The sequence below is a fragment of the Sus scrofa genome, chromosome X (assembly GCF_000003025.6).
Source record: "Sus scrofa isolate TJ Tabasco breed Duroc chromosome X, Sscrofa11.1, whole genome shotgun sequence".
Lineage (NCBI taxonomy): Eukaryota > Metazoa > Chordata > Mammalia > Artiodactyla > Suidae > Sus > Sus scrofa.
Window position 1 is genome coordinate 46,854,811 of NC_010461.5, and position 26,478 is coordinate 46,881,288.

The following is a 26,478-nucleotide window of genomic DNA, read 5'->3' on the forward strand; positions in this document are numbered from 1 at the left end:
TATGTAGATATATATAAGATTTTTCTGGATTTCAGATTATGTCCTTAAGAAAATATCCCAAAAGTGGAATTGGTGGTTAAAAACATATATTAAAACCAAAAGCACTTAAACATATACAAAAACCATGATGTGAAATCACTATACAACTACCAGAAGGGCTAAAATTGAAAATTATAAACATATAGATAGCACTGGCAAGGATATGAAGTAACTAGAATTCCAATACATTCCTGCTGGGAATGTATATTGGTACGTTTGGGACAACAGTTTGGCAGTTTCTTATAAAGCTAAACATATGTTTGCCATATGCCACAGCAATCCTACTCCTAAGTATTTACCCAGGGGAAATAAGTACATATGTCCACCAAAAGAAATGAACAAGAATACTAATAACACCTTTATTTAACAATACCAAAGTGGAAATAACTCAAATGCACATCAACAGAAAAATGGATAAATTATGGTAAACTCACTTAATAAAAACTATATAGTAATAAAGAACAAAGTACTGATATATGCAACAATATGGGCTAATCTCAGACATAATACTGAATGAAGGAGAAAACACACAAGAGAGCACATATAAAGTTCAAGCAGAAGTAAAACTTAGCTATAGCAAAAGAAGTAAAAATGCTATTTCTCTCTGTGGGGTTGGGGCTGACTGAGAAGGGTGTTTTCCTTATCAAGACTTTTCCAATGTAGTTTTAAAATCCTCTCAATATAATTTATGACCTTCATAATATTTCATCAAAAATAATAGAAAATATTAAAGTCATTTCTAATTTCTCATTATAAATAATGCTCTGATAAGCATATTTTTATGTAATCTACTGAGTTATTTCATAGGTTATATAGGTCAAAGGATATGGTCAGTTTCATAGACTCTTGACATAGGATACTAAATCTCTTTTCAAAACAGATGTCTCAAGTTATAATCTCATCATCAATGCACGAGTGCCCAATTTACCATGTAGACCCAGTGTTGAATATTTTCTATAAAACTATCCCCTAATTATAAAAAACACTTGGTTTTTCAATAGGAAATTTAAAAGATACAATCAAAAAAGAAAAATCTTAAACATGTATAATCTTATCTCTCAGAGCTTATAATTACTAACACTCTAGGATTTATTTGTAAGCATAGCAGGTACACAAACAGAAATCAAGATCTCCAGGTTCTCCAGCATCACTTAGAAACAAAATCACTCTCCTTTTTCAAAATTTGGACTTAATATAATTTTTTAAAAAGGGTTCCACATCTAAAAAATGTTTTCAAATTACTGACTTCCAGAATGACATATGAATAATATTCCATTGTATTAATTTTCCATTATTTATATATTTAGTTATTTCCCTATTATATTTAAGAACACATAAAATAGCTGAATACAATCTCCTAAGACATACAAGCCATACATAGAATATTTCTTAATATCTCTTACTCTGTACCCATTCCCATCCCCCAAACTGACCACTGATACCAGTTTGGTATATGTTCTGTCATAATTTTTGCTGTGTTTTTTACACACATATATATGTACACCATTATGGTTTTTGCATTTTTGATGTAAGGGGAATCATATATCATCATACTATTTTTCAAATTGCTTTTTGCGCTTAACAATATACCTTGTAAACTGCTGTATGTCAGTGAGTATAGATCTATAGCCCAATCCCCTGAGATACTGACTTGTGTGTACTTCCTTCTGTGTTCTGTTCTGTGCCATAAAAGGCAAACATTTTGTTCTCTTTCAAGGGGAACCAATTCTAAAATCAAAACCTTCCTTTCACGAAAACATTGCTTTTACTTTGTTGTACTTATTTATGTGCTTCTACCTCCCCATTTAACCTCAAGTCTGTGACGACAAAGAATGGTTTATTCACATGTATATCCTAGTGTCTAACTTGGGACCTCATCTATAGAAGTTCGTTCAGTGTAGCATATATGATCATATTTAATTAAGTCCTATCTTCTTCTTTTATAGATCCAGAGAGGGCTATAAGCAGCAGAATAGAACCTTATACTTTGACACTATTACCTAGCAGTTTTTGTATGTTTGTTTAAAAGAGCTCTCATAATTGTATAATTGTTTTAAATGTTTGTGAAACTTATATAGCAACAATGGAAAAATAGTTTAAGACATAATGTTAAGTGGGAAAAGCAGGTTAAAGATGTTTACACTGAGATGACTACCACATCAAAACATACATATAAAGAGGACTAGGAAATACTGTAAAACATTTAAGGGGGAATTAGGACAGAAGTCTCTACTAAAAATATTTGTTTTGGCATTCCCATTGTGACACAGGGGAAATGAATATGACTAGTATCCATGAGGATGCAGGTTCAATCCCTGGCCTTTCTCAGTGGGTCGGGGATCTGGTGTTGCCGTGAGCCATGGTGTAGGTCGCAGATGCCACTCAGATCTCGTGTTGCTGTGGCTGTGGTATAGGCCAGCAGCTGTAGCTCCGATTTGACCCCTAGCCTGTGAACTTCAACATGCCTTGGGTGCAGCCCTAAAAGGCAAAAAAAAAAAAAAAAAAAAAAGAAAAAAATTGTTTTGTTTAATGAAAAGGGGATTCTTTTTTTTCCTTTTTAGGGCCACACTTGCAGCCTACGCCATAGCTTGCCGCAATGCCAGGTCATTAACTCACTCAACGAGGCCAGGAATCGAACCCACATCTTCATGGACAGTACTAGGGTTCTTAACCTGCTGAGCCACAACAGGAACTCCAGATTATTGTTATTAAGAATAGTCATTATCAGGAGTTACTGTCGTGGTGCAGCAGAAACGAATCCGACTAGGAACCATGAGGTTGCGTGTTCGATCCTTGGCCTTGCTCAGTGGGTTGAGGATCTGGCGTTGCTGTGAGGCGTGGTTTAGGTCACAGATGTGGCTCAGATCCCATGTTGCTGTGGTATAGGCCAGCAGCTGTAGCTCCGACTTGACCCCTAGCTCAGGAACCTCCATATGCTGCCGGTACAGCCATAAAAAGCCAAAAAAAAAAAAGAATAGTCATTATCCAAGTTCCAAAACTCATGAAGCTACAAAGAGAAGCAAAGGCTGTAACATTAAAAATATTCATCACTGAACTGAGCACTTATAAAATTTTTTCTTCATCTACTATAATGGAATGTTATTCAGTCTTATAAAGGAAGGAAATTCTGATACATGCTACAATATGGAATAACCTTGAGGACATATGCTAAGTAAAATGAGCCTGTCTCAAAAAAAATACCATAATTCCACTTACATGAGGTACCTAACATAATCAAAATCAGAGACTAAAAGAATGGTGGTTGCCAGGGGGAGAGAGGACAGAATGGACAGGTATCACCTAATGGATTCAGACTTTCAGTTTTAAAACATAAAAAGAGTTACGGGGATGAATGGATGGTGATGGTTGCACAATATTATGAATGTCATTAATACCACTGAACTCTATATTTAAAATGGTTGAGAGTAAATTTTATGTGTATTTTACCACAATAAAAAAATTGGAAGGGAAAATTTATTCTCCATCTAAATAGTATCCCATACTTAACACTAGGATCTCTCCCTACCCAACATGTCAATTTCTTTTCTTTGTAGGTCAATCTCTTCCTAATTATTTTTTTCCTTTTTAGGGCCACACTTGCAGCATATGGAAGTTCCCAGGCTAGGAGTTGAACTGGAACTTCAGCTGCCAGCCTACGGCCACAGCCACAACAACACGGGATCTGAGCCACGTCTTCCATCTACATCACAGCTCTTGGCAACGCTGGATCCTTAACCCACTGAACGAGGCCAGGGATCAAACCAACATTCTCATGGATACTAATCAGATTTGTTACTGCATAGCCACAATGGAAACTCCAATCTCTTCCTAATTGACTGATGTAAACAGATGAGTACAACCCAAAGCAATGAACTGAATGAGCAAATCTGTCACAAAGGTCAGGATTTCCTAAAGTCAAGGGATATGATGGAGGACTGCTCCCATCATGCTAGAAGCCACAGGCTATTGACGAGCTGGTGCAGTTAGTGTTCAACAACCATGGTAGAGAGAATTATGAAAGATGATGGCAAGCAAAGCACTTGAAAAGAGAATGATTTGAATATCAAAAGAATATAAGCCCTTTGGGGAAATAAAGCCAAAGTATATTTTTTTCCCTTTTTTTTTAATTACTCAAATGAATTTATCACATCTGTAGTTGTATAATGATCATAACAATCTGATTTCACAGGATTTCCATCCCATAGCCCAAGCACATCACCCCCACCCCCCACAAAGTATATTTTTATAAGAAAAAAAATATGAGTTCCCATCGTTTCGAAGCGGAAATGAATCCAACTAGGAACCATGAGGTTGCAGGTTTGATCCCTGACCTTGCTCAGTAGGTTAAGGATCTGGCGTGGCCTTGAGCTGTGGTGTAGGTCACAGACGGGGCTTAGATCCTGCATTGCTGTGGCTGTGGTGTAGGACAGCAGCTGAAGCTCTGACTGGACCCCTAGCCTGGGAACCTCTTATATGCCACGAGTGAGGCCCTAAAAAGCAAAATAAATAAATAATAAAAACAAAACAAAACAATGCTCTTTATTATTGTGCTAGAAAGTTAAATGTGAACCGGTAGATGTTAGACAGTGCTATCAAAAAATTTTGCTGGGAAAACTTATGCCCCCTAAACCAAACATTTATTTCATTCTTTTTTTTTTTTTTTAAGGCCCACACCTGAGCCATATGGAGGTTCCCAGGCTAGGTGTCTAGTCTAATCGGAGCTACAGCTGCTGGCCTACACCACAGCCACAGCAACACCAGATCTGAGCCACCTCTGTGACCTACCCCACAGTTCAGGGCAACACTGGATCCTTAACCCACTGAGCAAGGCCAGAGATTGAACCTGCAACCTCATGGTTCATAGTTGGATTTGTTTCTGCTGCGCCACGATGGGAACTCCTGATTTCATTCTTTATTCATTTAAAAACATCCATATAGAGGTTTCTGTTCTGGTTAAGATAGAGTAAGTACACTGCATCTTATTCCAATTGAAGGTAGCTATAAAAACCAGAAGGAACTATTTGAGAACTCTGAAAAGTAAACAGTAGCAGGAGGATTAGGGAAGAAGACCAGAATTCAAAGTACCACCAAACCAAAGATGAGGGCATTTCTTTTTCCTCCAATATCCCCTGGTGTGTATACAATGCATTCTGAAATCTGGAAGTGTCTACTGATGTGGGCAAAGAGAGCTTCAAGAGAAATACTAGTCCAATTCTGGCTTGAAGAGTGGGAAAACAGTCTCTGAAAAATCAAGAAAATGTATGGAAATATCCCATTTTTCTTTCCTTCTTTTTTTCTCTTCTCATGTGTGTTGGTCTGATGGCAACAGTGGCAAAAGAGGAGTAGCAGGAAGCTAAATCCCTGATTGAGGAAAATTCCTCTCTAATCAGAGAAGCAGTGGCTTTGGTAGAGTAGTATGAGCTTTCAATGCTTTTTCTCTGTCATCCTGCTGCTTGGCCCTAGACACTGAAAAAGGGTGGCCTAATGAACTAGGAAGAACTGAATGGATCACAGAGGGAGCAGCATGTGTGTGGACCTGACACTTAAAACAGCAGACCACAGACTCTGAGAACTGAAGAGATAAACCACTGCCCAAGTCCCACTAGCCACTGGCTGGCATTCATGGGACTGATCTAAATAGGTTTGCAAAGGCTTTGAAAATTGCACTGATGGAGTTTCAGTTGTGGCTCAGCAGTAATGAAACTGACTAGCATCCATGAGGATGCAGGTTCAATCCTGGCCTCACTCAGTAGGTTAAAGATCTGGCATTGCCACAGGCTGTGGCGTAGGCCAGCAGCTGCAGCTCTGATTTGATCCTAGCCTGGGAACTTCCACATGCTGCAGGTGTGGTCTTAAAAAAAAAAAAAAAGAAGGAGTTCCCGTCGTGGCGCAGTGGTTGGCAAATCCGACTGGGAACCATGGGGTTGCGGGTTCAGTCCCTGCCCTTGCTCAGTGGGTTGGCGATCCGGCGTTGCCGCGAGCTGTGGTGTGGATTGCGGGCGCGGCTCGGATCCCGCGTTGCTGTGGCTCTGGCGTAGGCCAGTGGCTACAGCTCTGATTCGACCCCTAGCCTGGGAACCTCCATATGCCGCGGGAGCGGCCCAAGAAATAGCAACAACAACAACAACAGACAAAAGACAAAAAGACACAAAAAAAAAAAAAAAGAAAAGAAAATTGCACTGACAGTGAAACCAAGTCCCACAATAGGATGGTAAGAACTTGCGGTCTGATCATAAATGGGTCAATTGCCTCTTATAACAAAACTGTCAACATTCCCCATTATATTGAAATAAGACCAAGAATCTCATAATATAATATTTAAAATGTCTAATCTAAATTTAGTGGAGTTCCCATCGTGGCTCAGTGGTTAACGAACCCTACTAGCATCCATGAGGACACGGGTTCAATCCTTGGCCTTGCTCAGTGGGTTAAGGGTCCAGCATTGCTGTGAGCTGTGGTATAGGTCGCAGACGTGGCTCAGATCCTGCATTGTGGTGTAGGCCAGCAGCTACAGCTCTGATCAGACCCCTAGCCTGAGAAACTCCATATGCCACGGGTGTGGCCCTAAAAAGACAAAAAAAAATTTCCTTGGCCTGGGCATAACCAGCAAAGTCTTAAATTTCATGGAAATAATCAATATATGCCAATGCTGAGATGACACACATGCTGAAATTATCTGACAAAGACTTTAAGCAGCTTTATATAAATGCTTGAAAGTAAGAGGAGTACTTTTTTGTTTCTGGCCATTCCTGCAGCATGTGGAAGTTCCCAGGCCAGGGATGGAACCCATACCATAGCATGACCCGAACCTTAGCCAGCTGTGTCACAAGAGAATTTCTAGGAGGAATACTTTTGAAACAAATAGAAAGATAGCAAAGAGAGATAATCCATAAAGAAGAACCAAATGGAAATTTCAGAACTTAAGATAAATACCCAGAATTAAAAAAAAAATTTGTTGGATGGGATCTACAGCAGAAAAGAGGCAACCAAGGAAAGAATCAACAAAGTTAATGATGAATCAAAAGAAACTATCCAGTGTTAAAAACAGAGAGGAAAATGATTTCTTAAAAAACAGAGCCTCAAGGACCCATGGGGTATGCCAAAAGGTGAAACAGTGATGCCACTGTAGTCATAGGAGTAAAGGAGAATGTGAAACAGAAAATCTGTATGAATAACAGCTGAAAACTTTGAGAATTCAATGAAAGATACACTTAGAAATTCATGAAGTTCAGCAAATTATAAACAGGATAAATTCAAAGAAATCCATGCCAGATACATAACTGGAAAATTCTATCAAATAGAGAAGAAAAACACCAATTCTACACGATCTCTTCCCAAAAAAAAAGGAAGAGGAAGGAGTACTTGGCAACTCATTTTATGAGTCTAGCATTATTCCGATATCAAAACCAGACAAAGTGTGCATGTGCCCACACATACACACACACAAAACCTACAGTCCAATATTCCTCATTAAAATACATATAACGGAGTTCCCGTCATGGCTCAGTGGTTAACAAAACTGAGTAGCATCCATGAGGACATGGGTTCGATCCCTGGCCTTGTTCAGTGGGTTAAGGATCTGGCATTGCCAAGAGCTGTGGTGTAGGTCACAGACGTGGCTCAGATCTCACGTTGCTGTGGCTGTGGTGTAGGCCAGTGGCTACAGCTCCAAATGGACCCCTAGCCTGGGAACCTCCATATGCCCTGGGTGTGGCCCTAAAAGACAAAAAAAAAGAAAAAGTATAAAAATACTCAATGAAATACTAGCAATTCAAATCCAACAGTATAAAAAAAGGAATTGTACATTTTTACCATATCCTGGGAATGCAAGGATGGTTCAATAATTAAATATCAATGGACTAAAGAAGAAAAAGCACATTCTCCCAAGGCAACAGAAATAAAAGCAAAAATAAGCCAATGGGACCTAATCAAACTGCAAGCTTTTGCACAGGAAAGGAAACCCAAAAGAAAACAAAAAGACAACTTACAGAATGGGAGAAAATACTTTCTTTTTTTTTTTTTTTTTTTTGTCTTTTTGCCATTTCTTGGGCCAACTCCTGTGGCATATGGAGGTTCCCAGGCTAGGGGTCGAATTGGAGCTGTAGCCACCAGCCTATGCCAGAGCCACAGCAACAAGGGATCCGAGCTGCATCTGCGACCTACACCAGAGCTCACGGCAACACCGGATCGTTAACCCACTGAGCAAGGGCATGGATTGAACCCGCAAGCTCATGGTTCCTAGTTGGATTCGTTAACCACTGAGCCATGATGGGAACTCCGAAAATACTTTCAAATAATGCAATGGACAAGGGCTTAATCTCTAGAATATACAAGCAACTTACACAACTCAAAAGCAAAAAAGCCAACAACCCAATGGGAAAACAGACAAAAGTCCTGAATAGACCATTATCCAAGGAAGATGTACAGATGGCCAACAAGCACATGAAAAAATGTTCAACATCCCTGATTATTAGAGAAATGCAAATCAAAACTACCATGAGGTACCACCTCACACCAGTCAGAATGGCCATAATTAATAAGTCCACAAATAACCAGTGCTGGAGGGAGTGTGGAGAAAAGGGAACCCTCCTGCACTGGTGGTGGCAATGTAAGCAGGTACAACCACTATGGAAAACAGTATGGAGGCATCTTAGAAATCTATACATAGAACTACCATATGACCCAGCAGTCCCACTCTTGGGCATATATCCAGACAACACTTTCCTTGAAAAAGACACATGCACCCGCATGTTCACTGTAGCACTATTCACAATAGCCAAGACGTGGAAACAACCCAAATGTCCATCAACAGATGATTGGATTAGGAAGATGCGGTATATATACAGAATGGAATACTACTCAGCCATAAAAAAACGAAAGAATGCCATTTGCAGCAACATGGATGGAACTAGAGACTCTCATACTGAGTGAAATAAGTCAGAAAGCAAAAGACAAATACCATGTGATATCACTTATAACTGGAATCTAATAATATAGCATAAATGAACGTTTCCACAAAAAGAAAATCATAGACTTGGAGAATAGACTTGTGGCTGCCTGGGGGTAGAGGGAGGAAGTGGGAGGGATCGGGAGCTTGGGGTTAATGGATGCAAACTATTGCTCTTGGAATGGATTTACAATGAGATCCTCCTGTGTAGCACTGAGAACTATGTCTAGATCCTTACATCACAACACAACAATGGGAGGAAAAAGTATATATATATATGTACGTGTAACTTGGTCCCTATGCTGTACAGCAGAAAAAAAGGAAGAAAAGGCATATGACTACCAATAGACATACAAAAATGCATTTTACAAAATATACCATCCATTAATAAGCACATTCAGTACACTAGGAATAGAAGACATCTTCCTCGACTTAACAATATGCATCTAAAAAACCTATAGTTAATATCATACTTAATGCTGAGCAAATGGTTTCCCCAAAGATCAGGAAGAAGACAAGGATATCCTCTTTTAATACTCCTATTCAACACTGTCTAGAAATTCTAGAGAGTGCAGTAAGTCAAGAAAAAAAGTGGGCATACAGACTCTAAAAGAAAGAAATAAAACTGTCCCTATTCACTGACAACATGATCACCTACATAGATAATACCAAGAAAACTACCAAAGAGCTCCTAGTGAATTTAGAAAGGTTGTAGGATACTGGGTCAACACATAAAAATCAATCTTATTTTTATATACTAATGATGAACAATTAGAAATTGAAATAAACAAGAGTATCCTTTATAATGGATGCCTCCAATATTAAACACTTAAGCATAAATATAAAAAACTAAGAATTGCATGCTGAACACTATAAAGCACTGATGAATGAAATCAAAATGACCTAAATAAATGCAGAGGCATATCATATTAATGGACTTGAAGACTCACCAAATTCATACATATATTTAAAGGAATTCCAATAAAAATCCCAGGGTTTTTTTGTAGATATGGACAATATTATTCTAAAATTTATATGGAAAGACATAGGATCTAGAATAGACAAAATAGTTTTGAAAAAGAAGAATAAAATTAGAGGAGTCACTACCCAATTTCAAGACTTAACAACAGGCTGGAGGACAAGATGGCAGAGGAGTAGGGGGACACGCTCGCCCTCTGCCACAAACACAACAAAAAAAGCACATCTAAAGAAGAAATGACTCGCACAGAACAGCAACCAATCGCTGGCAGAGGAACCTAAACTCCAATAACGGCAAGAAGTTCGTGACATTATTGGGCAGAACGGGAGAAAAGAGGAGAGTGAGAGAAGGTGAATCCGAGCGGGACGGACACTCCCGAAGGGGAACTGCGGAGGAGAAAGGGATCCCGCACCCTGGAAAGTCACCTACCGGGGGAAAGATCAAACGAACCGGAGGAATCCCCAGATGCAGAGAAGAGTGTAGCAGACCATCAGGCTAAAACACACAATTATGGGAAGGGGTTAGCATACTTAAAAAACAGGGCAACCACAAGCCAAAACCAAATATTGCATTTGAAAAAAATGAAAAAAAAATACACTCAAGCAGATAATAACAGGAGACCATCCAACCAAAAAAAAAAAAAAAAAAGAAAGGAAGAATGGAGAACCATAGAATCAACTGGAACACGAGGTTCAAATGACAATAAATAATCATCTATCAATTATCACCTTAAATGTCAATGGACTGAATGCCCCAATCAAAAGACACAGAGTGGCTGAGTGGATAAAAAGGCAAAAACCTTCAATATGCTGCCTACAAGAAACTCACCTTAGGACAAAAGATACTCATAGATTGAAAGTGAAAGGGTGGGGAAAAGTACTTCACGCCAATAGACATGACAGAAAAGCAGGAGTCGCAACACTCATATCAGACAAAATAGACTTTAAAACAAAAGACATAAAGAAAGACAAAGAAGGACACTATTTAATGATTAAGGGATCCATCCAAGGAGAGGATGTTACTATTGTCAACATATATGCCCCAAATACAGGAGCACCCAGATACATACAACAAATATTAACAGACATAAAGGGAGATATTGATGAGAATGCAATCATAGTAGGAGACCTAAATACCCCCCTCACATCACTGGACAGATCCTCTAGACAGAAAACCAATAAAGCAACCGAGATCCTAAAGGAAACAATAGAAAAGTTAGACTTAATTGATATCTTCAGGACACTACATCCAAAAAAAGCAGAATACACATTCTTCTCAAATGCTCATGGAACATTCTCAAGAATCGACCACATATTGGGACATGAAGCGAATCTCAATAAATTTAGGAGCATAGAAATTATCTCAAGTATCTTCTCTGACCACAATGCCATGAATAGAAATCAACCATGGGAAAAGGAAAGAGAAAAAACCTACTCCATGGAGACTCAACAACATGCTACTAAAAAACCAATGGGTCAATGAGGAAATCAAGAAGGAAATTAAAAACTACCTTGAAACAAATGATAATGAAGACACAACCTCTCAAAACCTATGGGATGCTGCGAAAGCAGTGCTCAGAGGGAAATTTATAGCAATCCAGGCCTTTCTCAAAAAAGAAGAAAGATCCCAAATGGACAACTTAACCCTCCACCTAAATGAATTAGAAAAAGAAGAACAAAAACGGCCTAAAGTCAGCAGAAGGAAGGAAATTATAAAGATCAAAGAAGAAATCAATAAAATAGAGACTCAAAAAACAATAGAGAAAATTAATAAAACCAAGAGCTGGTTCTTTGAAAAGGTGAACAAAATTGACAAACCCCTGGCCAGACTCACTAAAAAGAGGAGAGAAAGAACCCAAATCACCAAAATTAGAAATGAAAAAGGAGAAATCACAATGGACACAGCAGAAATACAAAAAACCATAAGAGAATACTATGAACAACTATATGGCAACCAGTTTGACAATCTGGAAGAAATGGACAATTTTCTAGAATCTTACAGCCTGCCAAAACTGAATCAAGCAGAAACAGACCAACTGAACAGACCAATCACTAGAAATGAAATTGAAGAGGTCATAAAATCACTCCCTACAAATAAAAGTCCAGGACCAGATGGCTTCGCAGGTGAATTTTATCAAACATATAAAGAGGAATTGGTGCCCATCCTCCTTAAACTCTTTCAAAAGGTTGAAGAAGAAGGAATACTCCCAAAGACATTCTATGAGGCCACCATCACCCTCATTCCAAAACCAGGCAGAGATACCACCAAAAAAGAAAACTATCGCCCAATATCATTGATGAATATAGATGCAAAAATTCTCAACAAAATCTTAGCCAACCGAATCCAACAACATACCAAAAAAATTATACACCATGACCAGGTTGGGTTCATCCCAGGTTCACAAGGATGGTTCAACATACGCAAATCAATCAGCATCATACACCACATTAACAAAAAAAAAGTCAAAAATCATATGATCATCTCAATAGACGCAGAAAAAGCATTTGACAAAGTTCAACATCCATTCATGATCAAGACCCTCGCCAAAGTGGGTATAGAGGGAACATTCCTGAATATAATCAAAGCCATTTATGATAAACCCACAGCAAATATAATCCTCAATGGGGAAAAACGGAAAGCCTTCTCACTCAAATCTGGAACAAGACAGGGATGCCCACTCTCACCACTGTTATTCAACATAGTTTTAGAAGTCTCAGCCACAGCAATTAGACAAACAAAAGAAATAAAAGGCATCCATATAGGAAGAGAAGAGATAAAACCGTCACTGTATGCAGATGACATGATTCTATACCTAGAAAACCCTAAGGACTCAACCCCAAAACTCCTTGAACTGATTAATAAATTCAGCAAAGTGGCAGGATATAAGATTAACATTCAGAAGTCAGTTGCATTTCTGTATACCAGCAATGAAACATTAGAAAAGGAATACAAAAATACGATACCTTTGAAAATTGTACCTCACAAAATCAAATACCTCGGAATACACCTGACCAAAGAGGTAAAGGACCTATATGCCGAGAACTATAAAACTTTCATCAAAGAAATCAAAGAAGATGTAAAGAAATGGAAAGATATTCCATGTTCCTGGATTGGGAAAATCAATATTGTGAAAATGGCCATCCTACCCAAAGCAATCTACAGATTCAATGCAATCCCTATCAAATTACCCATGACATTTTTCACAGAACTAGAACAAACAATCCAAACATTTATATGGAACAACAAAAGACCCAGAATTGCCAAAGCAATCCTGAGAAACAAAAACCAAGCAGGAGGCATAACTCTCCCAGACTTCAAGAAATACTACAAAGCCACAGTCATCAAAACAGGGTGGTACTGGTATCAAAACAGACAGACCAATGGAACAGAAGAGAGAATCCGGAAATAAACCCTGACACCTATGGTAAATTAATCTTTGACAAGGGAGGCAAGAACATCAAATGGGAAAAGGAAAGTCTATTCAGCAAGCATTGCTGGGAAACCTGGACAGCTGCATGCAAAGCAATGAAACTAGAACACACCCTCACACCATGCACAAAAATAAACTCAAAATGGCTGAAAGACTTAAATATACGACAGGACACCATCAAACTCCTAGAAGAAAACATAGGCAAAACACTCTCTGACATCAACCTCATGAATATTTTCTCAGGTCAGTCTCCCAAAGCAATAGAAATTAGAGCAAAAATAAACCCATGGGACCTCATCAAACTGAAAAGCTTTTGCACAGCAAAGGAAACCAAAAAGAAAACAAAAAGACAACTTACAGAATGGGAGAAAACAGTTTCAAATGATGCAACTGACAAGGGCTTAATCTCTAGAATATATAAACAACTTATACAACCCAACAGCAAAAAAGCCAATCAATCAATGGAAAAAGGGGCAAAAGACCTGAATAGACATTTCTCCAAAGAAGATATACAGATGGCCAACAAACACATGAAAAAATGCTCAACATCGCTGATTATAAGAGAAATGCAAATCAAAACTACCATGAGATATCACCTCACACCAGTCAGAATGGTCATCATTCATAAGTCCACAAATAACAAGTGCTGGAGGGGCTGTGGAGAAAAGGGAACCCTCCTGCACTGCTGGTGGGAATGTAAACTGGTACAGCCACTATGGAGAACAGTTTGGAGATACCTTAGAAATCTATACATAGAACTTCCATATGACCCCGCAATCCCACTCTTGGGCATCTATCCGGACAAAGCGCTACTTAAAAGAGACACTTGCACCCGCATGTTCATTGCAGCACTCTTCACAATAGCCAGGACATGGAAACAATCCAAATGTCCATCGACAGATGAATGGATTCGGAAGAGGTGGTATATATACAGAATGGAATACTACTCAGCCATAAAAAAGGATGACACAATGCCATTTGCAGCAACATGGATGGAAGTAGAGAATCTCATCCTGAGTGAAATGAGCCAGAAAGACAAAGACAAATACCATATGATATCACTTATAACTGGAAGCTAATATCCAGCACAAATGAACATCGCCTCAGAAAAGAAAATCATGGACTTGGAGAAGAGACTTGTGGCTGCCTGATGGGAGGGGGAGGGAGTGGGAGGGATCGGGAGCTTGGGCTTATCAGACACAACCTAGAATAGATTTACAAGGAGATCCTGCTGAATAGCATTGAGAACTATGTCTAGATACTCATGTTGCAACAGAAGAAAGGGTGGGGGAAAAACTGTAATTGCAATGTATACATGTAAGGATAACCTGACCCCCTTGCTGTACAGTGGGAAAATAAAAAAAAAAAAAAAAAAAAAAAGAAAAAAAAGAAGTCTCAGCCTGAACCTACTCATGAAGAACTACCTGGCAAACCCACATTAAGAGACACAATATAAAATAATTGCCTGTACTCCTTAAAAATGTCAATGTCACGCACGCACACAAAGACGAATATCTGTTCCAGATGAAAAGAGATGGATGGATGGGGAAAAGGAAGACAACATTTATAAACGTCATCATAGAGAAGATTGCTAAAACTAGAACGTGAACTGGGGAGCAGATAAAAGTACAATGATGGTTAAATTTCCTGAATGTGGTAACTATTCTGTGTTGATGTAAGAGAATATTCAATGGGGTGAATGTGGCAACATGTTAAATAGCAGAGAAACTAGATAAAGGATAGATGGGAATTCTTTATGCTATTCTTGCAAATGTAATGTGATTTTGAATTATTTCAAAGTGTATAGTTCACTAAATATGTACATATCTGTATGTCAAAGGAAAAAAAAACTTAACAACAACAAAGACTTAAAATAGAGCTACAGATTCAAAACAGTGTTCTATTTCAAAAGAGATAGATACATAGATCAACTGAACAGAATAGAGTCCAAAAATAGATCCACCCAAATGTGGACAATTGATCTTTACAAAGGCAAGTCAATGGACAAAGAAGAGCCTTTTCACCAAACTTTGTTGAAACAACTGGACATCAACATGCAAAAACAAATTAAAACAAAACACCTCAGACTTCATAAAAATATGAACTCAAAGTAGATGATTTGTTCTAAATGTAAAATGTAAAAACTATATAATTCTTAGAAGAAACCAGGACATCATGCCTGCAGTTAGGCAAAGAGTTCTTAGATGTGACACCAAAAGCATGATCCATAAAAGATAAAAATGGAAAACTTTCACTTAGCAAAAGATACTGTTAAAAAATGTAAAGACAAACTATAGACTGGAAGAAAATATTTGCAAACCAGATATCTGACAAAAGGTCTTGTATGCAGAATATACAAAGAACTCTTGAAACTCAACTGAACTAATCAAACAAATCAATTAAAAAATTAGCAAAAGACTATTCATGAACAGATCATTCACTAAAGAGTATATATGGATGGCAAATAAGCACAGAAAAAAAATGTTCGTCATTAATCTTTTGAGAAATGCAAATTAAAATTATGATGAGCTACCACTACACAGCTGTGAGAATGACTAACTAAATCTGACAATAACAAATACTGACAATAACAAGTGTTGGTTGAGGAATGCAAGTAGCCACTCTGGAAAATGGTTTGCCAGTCTCATAAAGTTAAACATACACTTACCATATGACCCAGAAATTCCATTGTTAGGTATGTATAGTAAGGAAATAAAAACCTATGTTCATACAAAAACCTGTACAGAAATGTTTATAGAAGCTCTATTCAAATGATCAAAAATTGGAAACAACTCAAATATCCCCTAGGGGTGAGTAGATAAACAAACTGTGGTATAGCCACAGAATGTGTATACTATTAGGAAACAAAAAGGAATGAATTATTGAGAGATGAAACATGCAAAAACTTAGAACAATCTAAAAGGCATTATTTTGAATGAAAAATGCCATTCTCAAAAGATTACATACTGTATGATTCTCTTTGCATGTTATTCTCTAAAAGATATAACTATAATGACAGAGAATAGACTGGTGGTTGCCAGGGATTAGGGATGAGTTTGGGTGTGATTACAAAGGAACAGTATGAGAGATTTTTGGGGGTGGTTCAATTGTTCTTAATCCTGATTGTGATACTGGTTACATAAATCTATACATGTGTCAAAAATTCATATAACTGTACACATGCATATGCAAAAGTCAGTTTCAATGTATGTTAATTTTAAAAATAAAACAAAAAACCCCAAAGTACAAGTATACATGAAATTATTTAAAATAAAACTAACTTATTTTCCTAAATTTTCATTTCATTTCACAAGACTAAATCCTAGTCGAGGCCTTTTTTCACTATTAACAATGAAACATTGATTTCTGTTTTATGTGGACCTACTTAAGTAGTCTCTTTCAGTACCCATTATCCTCAAATAAGCAAGACCTCCTTTATATTAAAATATACACTGACACAAAAAAATAGAGAAGGTCATATGCCAGAGTGATAACTACAGCAAGTTATTTCTGGGTAATGAGATTATAAGTGACTTATTTTCTAAATTTTCCAGAAGAAGCTTATATAATTTTAATAATCTGAGAAAAAGGTAGAGAATCATTTAATGGTAATGTTCTCTATAGGGAACCTTGTGGTACCTATCTTTAAGCAGGGAAAAAACAAGTAGCTAGGAGGAGAGAAGGTAGGCAGCACAAAAAAGATCAGATCTGCTGGTGATACTTGAAAGGGTAAGAAAACAGGTGATTCTTAAGAAGGGGAAGGCTAGCTCACCTGAGACTGTTTGAAAACATCCTTCCCAACCACATCCAGGTTTGAGGGGTCTTTGATGGAACTAACGTACTCAGAAACAGCCTTGATTACCACATCACAAGGAGGAAGAACCAGCTGATGAGCTCTGACCTAGAAGAAGTAAGATAAGCAAGGCACACTGATATCAAAGATGGATCACTAAGGAAAGGGTGAGGGAGTTCCCGTCGTGGTGCAGCAGAAACAAATCCAACTAGTATTCATGAGAATGTGGCTTGGATCACTAGCTTCGCTCAGTGGGTGGGGATCTGGTGTTGCTGTGAGCTGTGGTGCAGGTCACAGACACGGCTCAGATCCCGAGTTGCTATGGCTGTGGCTGTGGCGGGCAGCTTGTAGCTCTGATTTGACCCTTAGCCTGAGAACTTCCATGCGCCGCACGTGTGGCCCTAAAAAGCAAAACAAAAGAAAGGGTGAGATACAGAATTCAATTCCACTACCTAAATTTACCAAGAGACAGTTAAAAATCTTTTCGTTTTCCCCTCTAATTCTCAGAACAGAACACTTGGAACCAAGATTGAAAAGTACAAAGAAAGACAGAATCATATCATCCATAATCCTGCTACCAAGATAACCGCTGTTTTATGACACTGTCATAATTAATCAATTTTCTTTCATGATACATTTTGGCTACTTCCAAATTTTTGCTATTGAAGTTAATGTTGTAATGTGTAGACAGTTTTTGGATCCTGATTTGAACTAACCACAAAAAGGCTTTTTTGAGACAATCAAGAAAATCTATGGACTGGATATTAAGATGATACCAAGAAATTATTAATTTTGTTAGGAGTAATAATGGCATTGTGCTTATGTAAGAAAATGACTGTATGTTTTAGAGATGCATATCAAAGAATGTGAGAGTCAAATGACTTGAGGTCTGGCACTTGTTTTAAAATATGTTAGCAACAGCAACAACAAAAACCCCAGCAAGTGTGGCCACATCTTGATAACTGTTGGATCTGTAAGACATTATGGTGGTGGTTCACTATATTATTATATTATTTTTTCTACTTTTGTGTGCTTGAAATTTTTTTAAATAAGGTTTTTTTTTTAATGCTGTGATGAAATTTAGGTATGGTTTGTTGTCCACTTTTAATTATTTAACAAGCTTCCTAGAATGATAATTACGAAGTCAAAGGGCACAAACTTCTTAAAAGCTTTTTAATATAAATTATTTAGCCAAAAGGCTATACCATTCATCCCTTCCTTCAGGTATTTACTGCCTACTGTGTGCCAGGCACTGTCCTAGGTATCAGGGATACAGCAGTGAACAAGATAGACAAAACTCCCTGTCCTCACAGGAGCTTGAATTCTAGTGTAGCTGTACTGGAATGGGGTAAAAGGAGTTAAACAAACAGATTAAGTAAAATGCATAGTGTACTAGATGTAGATAAGTGCTATGGCAAAAATCTAGGCAGACAGGGGGCTGGGGAATACAAGTATGTTGGGGTGGGGGGTATGTAATTTTAAATAGGGTGTCAGGAAAGGCCACGCTGAGAAAAGAACATTTGAGAAAACCTATAGGAGTGAGGAAATAGCTACGAGGCAGGAAAAGTAGAAAGAATGGTAAGGGCAAAGGTTCTATGAGCAAAAGAAAAGGGAAGATGAGATCAGAGCTGTACCAGGGGCTTTGTAGGCCATAGTAAAGATTAGGTACGTGAGAGAGTCACTGGAGAACTTTGAAAAGAGAAGTGACATGATCTGAGTCAGTTTTCAAAATGGTCAGTCTGGCTGTTGTATTAAGAATAAATTTGAAGCTGGGGGTGGGCAGGGAAAGGTACAAGCAGAAGACCAACAGTTAGTAAAGTGTTCTAATAATCCAGGTGAGAATGGTGGCTAGACCAAGGCAGTAACTGTGAAAATGGTGAGAAGTGGATATATTTTGAAGGAAGAACTAATGATATTTCCTGAAAAGAGACGTGGGATATGAGAAAGAGAGAGAGAGGTCAAGAATCAATACAAGGCTTTTAGGCTGAGCAACTGGAAGGATGAGGTTGCCATTAATGAAAATCATAGGAGTTCCCGTCATGGCACAGCAGAAATGAATCTGACCAGGAACAATGAGGTTGTGAGTTCTATCCCTGGCCTCACCCAGTGGGTTAAGGATCTGGTGTTGCCGTGAGCTCTGGTGTAGGTTGCAGACACGGCTTGGATCCTGCGTTGCTGTGGCTGTGGCATAGGCTGGCAGCTATAGCTCCAATTTGACCCTTAGCCTGGGAACCTCCATATGCTGCAAGTGTGGCCCTAAAAAGCAAAAAAAAAAAAAAAAAAAAAAAAAAGAAAATTACAGAAGGCTGTGGGAGGTACACATTTAGGGAAAAGATCAGGAATTTCTTTGAGATATTTAGTAGGCCATTAGATATTAGAAGCTGAAGTTCAAAGAGGAGATCAAAGCTGGAGACATATATTTAGGAGTCATCAATGGACAGATGGTATTTTAAGTCAGGAGACTAGATGAGATCAATCATCAAGTTAGTGTGTATGGATAGAAAAGAGAAGGGACTGAGAATAGAACTCAGGAACACTCCAAAGTTAAGAAGTAGAGAAGAGAAAGAAGCAACAAAAGAGTCAGAAGCAGCAGCCAGTGAAGTAGGAAGGAAACTAGAAGAATGTGTCCTTAAAGCCAAGTGAAGAACACATTCTAAGAATGAAGGAATGAGCAACTGAGTCATATGCTGCTGACTGGTCAAGTAAGATGAAAAGTGAGAGCTAGTCATTGGATTTTTAACATCACGGTCATTGGTAACTTTGTTAAGAACAATTTCAGCAAAGCAAATTGAGGAGAGAACGGGGAAAAAGGAGAATAAACAGCTCAAGCACAGACAACTCTCTAGAAGAGTTTGCTATAAGGGAAGAAGAAATATGGAGCAGTAGCTTGAGTGGAGGGGGTAAAGTCAAGAACAGGTTTTGTTTTATTTTTTAAGATGGAAACATGCTTATACATCTGATGGGAAAGAGCCAATTAAGGGAAGGAAACTGATGATGTAGGAGAAAGAGGGGAGAATTGCTGAAGTGATGCCCTTAAGTTAGGAAGAGGGGATGGAACCAGCATAAGACTGGAGGGGCCAGCCTTAGAGAGGAACATGGACAGGTCATCTACAGTTAACAGGAGGCAGGCAGAGTATGCAGGGTAGGAGCTGGTTGAAATTCTCTTCTGTTGCTTCAACTGTCTCAGTGAAATTGGGAAACCAGGTCATGAGCTGAGAGTGAGCAAGGAGGAAGGAGCATTAGATGTTTGAGGAAAGGGTGTGAAATGGTCACCTAGGAGAGTGAAAAGAATGAGGGAAATATAATACCACCATACCAACTTACATTACCACCAGAAGTGTATGAGAGTACCAGCCTTGACAGTCGTAGGTAGACTAATTTTTCAATATTTGCTAAACTGGTAGGTTAAAAAATATCACACTGCTCATTTAATTTTCATGTCTGATCACTAGTGAGGTTTAACACCTAGTCATATTATTGGCCACTGTATTTCCTCTTTTGTGAATTGTCTGCTTTTTTCCTTTGCTCATTATTTCATTCATTGGGGGTATTAGTATTTTTCTTCATAGGTTTGTATGAATCCTTAAGATAAGGGTATGAGATAATAGAAAATATATATTGTTCTGTGATCCCAGTTCCCGGCATAGAGCTCCTGAAACCTTTGTAATTTCCAAAGTGGTAAGGGCACTAGGAGCATCTCTTCCTCTAATGAAGTAGCTCTGGGTGGGCTCCTGGGTGAGGGCTGATCACTGAAAAGATCAAGCCACGATTAGAAGCTTGGAATTTTCAACTCTACTCTACTTCCATTCTCTAGAGAGGGGAGAAGGCCTGAAAATGGAGTTAATGATGAATCATGCCTATGTGATGAAGCCTTCATAAAATCCCCAAAGTGCAGGTTTCAGAGAACTTCCAGATTGGAGAAAACATTCATGTACCAGGAAGGTGATGTACCCCAATCCATGGGGATGTGGCTTCTGTGCACGGAATCCTCCCAGGCCTCATCCTATGTATTTCTTCATCTGGTTGTTCATCTGCATCTTTTAACATATTCTTTTACAAACTGGTAAATGTATTTCCCTGAATTCTATGACATGCTTTAACAAACTAATTGAACCCGAGAAGGTTCATTGGAACCTCTAATCCATAGCCAGGTGGTTGGTAAAAAGCACAGGTGATAACTTGGCTTGTGACTGGTGTCTGAAATGTGTGTGTGTGTGGGGGGGGCAGGTCAGTCTTGTGGGACTGAGGCCTTAACCTGTGGGATCTGACACTACTTCCAGGTAGACAGTGTTAGAATTGAGTTAAATTGTAGGACACCCAGCTGGTGTCACAGAAAATTGCTTGGTGTCGGGTAAAACCCCTACATGTTTAGTGACCAGAAGTGTCAGAAGTAAAGTATTCTGTGAGTGTGGTAGTAGTGTGAGAGTAGAGACACACAGGAAAGAAAGACATAGGAGGGAAGAACTGTATTTTTCCTTACACAGAAAGTAGAAAACTGAGTTTTTCCTTATTAAGGGTATCAATTATAATTATAAAAATTGTTTTTAAGTATCTGAAATATTTCAGGCCTGATGAAAGATATTTATTCTATTGAAACTCCAATCAAAACCTGATGTCCTCCAGGCATGGATATATAGGCAGCAAATGGGGCACATTACCTTAAGTGATGCAAGGGGATGTTCTGGTCCCAAGAGGCTCCAGTGAAAAGCAGCCAGGTCCTCATCTGGGAGAATGTGGTTACCTATAAAGTATATTTGTCATTTATTGACTGTACAAATGTTTTTTAGAGCCTCCAGGACATGAAAGGATTTCTGGGAGAGAAGACGACCGAATAATTCACATAGGTCTATATTCTTAATGTAATAACTAGAGGAACTATGTGTGGATTACTTACTATGTATTATATGCATTATATGCATCATCTTTATAATAACTGTATATAGTATTTTTATTATCTCCATTTTATAAGGAAACTGAAGTTTGAAAAAGTTTGGTGACTTTGCCCAAAGTGACACATCTACCAAGGGCCCACGCCAGGATAGGAACCTAGGAATGACTGACTCCAAAGTCCATGCTTTTTTTTTCTCACTCAGTCATGCTGCCTTTTATAATAATAGTCACAATTACTGACTGCCTACTAAGTGCTGGGCATTTTATATATCTTTTTTCATTTAACTTTATCAATACCACTGTGAGGATTAGTATTCCATTTTACAGATGAGGAAACTGAAACCAGGGAGGTGTAACTTCAGTGATTTGCCCAAGGCCTAACTCTAAAACTTGTGCTGATTCCACTAGATTATCCAAGCTCAAATCCTTTGGGATTATAAACAGAGGTCCACCCGAGACAAGATATTAACTAACCTTCATGCTGTCAGTACTGTAAAATCAACTCAAAACATAATCAACATTCTGCAACTTACTTTGAAATACATCTTTAAAAGAAAGATGGATAGATTGACAGAATGGATAGATCTATGATAAAGCAAGTGTAGTAAAATGTTAATGGGAGAAAACAGGTGGTATATAGAGGATTTTCACTGCAAAATTCTTTCAATTTTGCTGTACTTTGGGGAATTTTCATAATAAAATGTCAGCACAACAGAAGCAAAAAGAAAAGCATGAATTATTTGTGTTCTTGATCTAAATTTAGACACTGGGAAAGAAATGCTAATGCTCTGAGTGGGAAACCATAGTTGTCTAGGGCTAGTAAAACATTTGGCCTAAGATAGTACTCTGCATAAAATACTTACAGAATGTAACAAAAGAAAAAGTTTTACGCAAATCAAAATAATGTTCTGGAATATCCGGTATTAATTCATAAGATAAATATGCCAAGTTTCTAGTAAGAAGCCCAGAAGCACAGCGTTTGGCATACAGACTTTCAGAAGATAAGTCCAACAATGATAAGCTAAATCGCTCTAGTCTTCATCTCTTTATATTGGAACAGGAAATTTTACCAACCACTGGAGTCTGTTCTTTGGATCACCTACCTAGCAGGGCAGCAAATATGGGAAAATTCATCCGCTTCAGGCCCAGCTGCTTGGCCACCTCCTGCATCAGGAACTGATTGGTAGTGAGATTCTTCCCATTCCAGCTGAGCTTCAGAGCATGGGAACTATAGTAAGAGGGAATATTGTAGAGAGCATACTCGGAGTCATGGGCAAGAAGGCCATGGAAGCCATTTTCCCTGAAAAAAGCCACCACTTCCAAATGGTGGTCTTCAAGGCTCTGAAAGACCTAGGAGGGAAGAAGAGAACACATCATGCAACAGAAGGTGACCTGCAGTTGGTTAGAAGTCAGGAAGGTTAATAACAGAATTTTATAGTTTGTTCAAATTTAAGATTATAAGGCTGAACAAAATACTCTTAAAAAAAAAAAGCCTCTCCTAGCCTAGAACTTCCTTAAACACAAGCAGCTTCATCCAATGTGTTCATTCAAATGCCCACTGTTTTGACTCCTTGCATGAAACTATGGCCTGAGGCTCTCTAAAAGAATACTGAAATCAACATGGTATATATTATTTAAGATTTTTACTTAAACAATAACAGAAGAGACCTTTGCTAGAATGATAACAAAGCTATATTATTGCTCAGCACCTTCTATATACCATTTGTACTTTATTGTCTCAGCATAACAACCATGGGAAAGGTAGATATGGATGAAAAAACATACAAGTAGAAAATGACACAGAAGGTTGAAGAACATATAGCTAGACTCTGAATCTAAGTTCATCTAATTCTTTTTTAAATCCCTGCTTTTTTCTTCAGAGTGCCTTAAAGCACTTGGCACCAAAATAGGGCACTTCCAACAGTTAGAAGTCTGAAACTTCACCTCATTTTAAAAATGGAAAAAGTAAGGCTGCAAGAGGTTGGCTGCTCCCAAAATTGCATAATTAAGTGACTACATACAGGATTCAAACCCAAGCTGATCTGACTCCAAAAAGCATACTGTCTGTTGTACCAGGCTTCTTCCTGGAGAAGCACTGTTTTTAATGTAATAGAGGCAGACTATTAAGTACCATTCCCGTGTACACCTCTATTACTGTACATAAAGCATACTAAAGTGATCTGCACAATGTGCATAAATGCTTATTGGGGCTTTACCACACTAAGTTCCTTGACCGCAGAGACTTTAACTTATCATCTCTGTATTCCTGGCTCATATCAGTATTCCTGGGGCATAGTACTATGAAAAATAGTTACTAACAGATACTGGACATGTACTATGTGCTAAGCAATGTTCCAATTACTTCATATACATTAACTCATTTAACACTCAAAACAATCTTTGGAGGCCATAACTATTATTATTATCCCCATTTTACATTAGATCCCTAAGATCCTATGGCTGGAAGGAGCAAAGCCTGGAATTTGGCTTTAGAGCCTACATTTTGTTGAACTCAGCTGACCTGTTTTTTTCATTTAATTTTTAAAGGAATAGTAGTTTTCCGGAGTCTTACAGGAGTTTCAATGCATTAAGCTTTATCTAAGCTATAGAAAGGGAGTCTAGTCACAGTAGATAGCCATGTCACATATTATGTTACACGGGGGCGGGGGGCACTAGTAAACAGATAGCAAAGCAAAGTCTGTATTTATTTGATATCCAGGCAAAGGAAGCAAAAATCCTTAGTTTGCATTGCAACATATTTACGTCTAGAGTTATGATTAACTCTAGATGGGTCAGGGTAGGAGTATAGTCTTTTGCTGTCTCCTGGTGATGGTTTCTTCCAGCATTTACTACTGATTGAGCATCCATCTGCCTTGTACCAGGCATAGTGCTGAGTGTGATACGTTCTCTCTCACTGCCACAATCTGACCAAGTAGGTGTTATAAGCCCCATTGCTCTGATAAGGAAACTGAGGCTCAGAGAAGTAATGTGGCATGTTCAGGGCCACAGAGCTGGGAAACAGGAACCTAGGTCAGACTGACCCCAAAGTCCTTGCTCTTTCTGCTGCAACACATTACCTTTAACTGGTCTAAAGTTGATTATGCCACCATTCAAGTGATTTCAACTCCAGAAAGCCAAGGATTAGTGATTTTTAACAAATCTGGTGGCCCTTATAACTTTAGGAATGTAAATCACAATAACTTGGAAAGCATTTCCTTTTTTTTTAAGGGCTGCAACCACAGCAATATGGAGGTTCCCAGTCTAGGGGTCTAATCAGAGCTACAGCCACCAGCCTATGCCACAGCAACACAGGATCCGAGCCACGTCTGCAACCTACACCACAGTCCACGGCAATGCCAGATCCTTAATCCACTGAGCGAGGCCAGGGATCAAACACACAACCTCATGGTTCCTAGTCGATTTGTTTCCGCTGCACCACAACGTGAACTCCTGGAAAGCATTTTCAAAATATACAAACCCGTGCCTCAACTCAGATCTGCTAAATCAATTTCCTGAGTGTGATCCAAATACCCATATTCCAAAATAGCTTCCAGTAGGTTCTGATGCACATTCTCAATTAAGAGCCACTGAACTAATTCAATTACTCATTTTTAAAAAGTTTTAGCTTTGTTGAGATATAATTGATATAGGAATTATAAGATATTTAAAAACACATCCAGGTGATCTGATATATATATACACACACACACACACACACACACACACACACACACACACATATATATATACACACACCCAATTACTCATTTTACTATTTAGGCAACTAGCCTTAGAAAGGATAGATGACTTGACATGGTTATCTAGTTAATCATCAACAGAACCAAGTTAGAACAAAAATCTCATGATTCCAGATATAAAACTTCTTTCATTACATATTCTGGGGTAAGTAACAGAAAACAATAGGAGTTTCTGCTGTGGCTCGGAGTTCCCATTGTGGGTCAGTGGGTTATGAACCCAACTAATATCCATGAGGATGCGGGTTCTATCCCTGGCCTTGCTCAGTGTGTTAAGGATCTGGTGTTGCCATGGCTATGGTGTAGATCACAGATGTGGCTCAGATCCTGCGCTGGCTGTGGCTGCGGTGTAGGCCAGCAGCTGTAGCTCTGATTTGACCCCTAGCCTGGGAACATCCATATGCCGCAGGTGTGGCCCTAAAAAAAAGCAGAGAAAGAAAAAAGAAAACATTAGAATACAAATCTCACAAATAATCTCTCACAGGTCCCCAACACCCTACTTATATTAGGCTAGTTTTCTAACCACCTTCTCCAAAATTACTGTTTCCTTTTCTTTGCTCACTTGATTTCCGTGCCTATAGTGCCATACTGCCTCTCTTTCCCAATGTTCCAAATAATTTCCATAGGCCTACCATCTCTTACATA

The 26,478-nt window shown here is 38.5% G+C and overlaps 1 protein-coding gene across 1 annotated transcript in view; it reads right to left on the reverse strand.

Moving 5' to 3' along the window:
* FAM120C (family with sequence similarity 120C) overlaps positions 1–26,478 on the reverse strand; it is a 126,329-nt gene that overhangs the window by 76,907 nt on the left and 22,944 nt on the right. Inside the window, 3 exon segments of the mRNA XM_021080777.1 lie at positions 17,168–17,296; positions 21,847–21,929; positions 23,182–23,428. Of these exon segments, the coding sequence (XP_020936436.1) occupies positions 17,168–17,296; positions 21,847–21,929; positions 23,182–23,428 (459 nt within the window).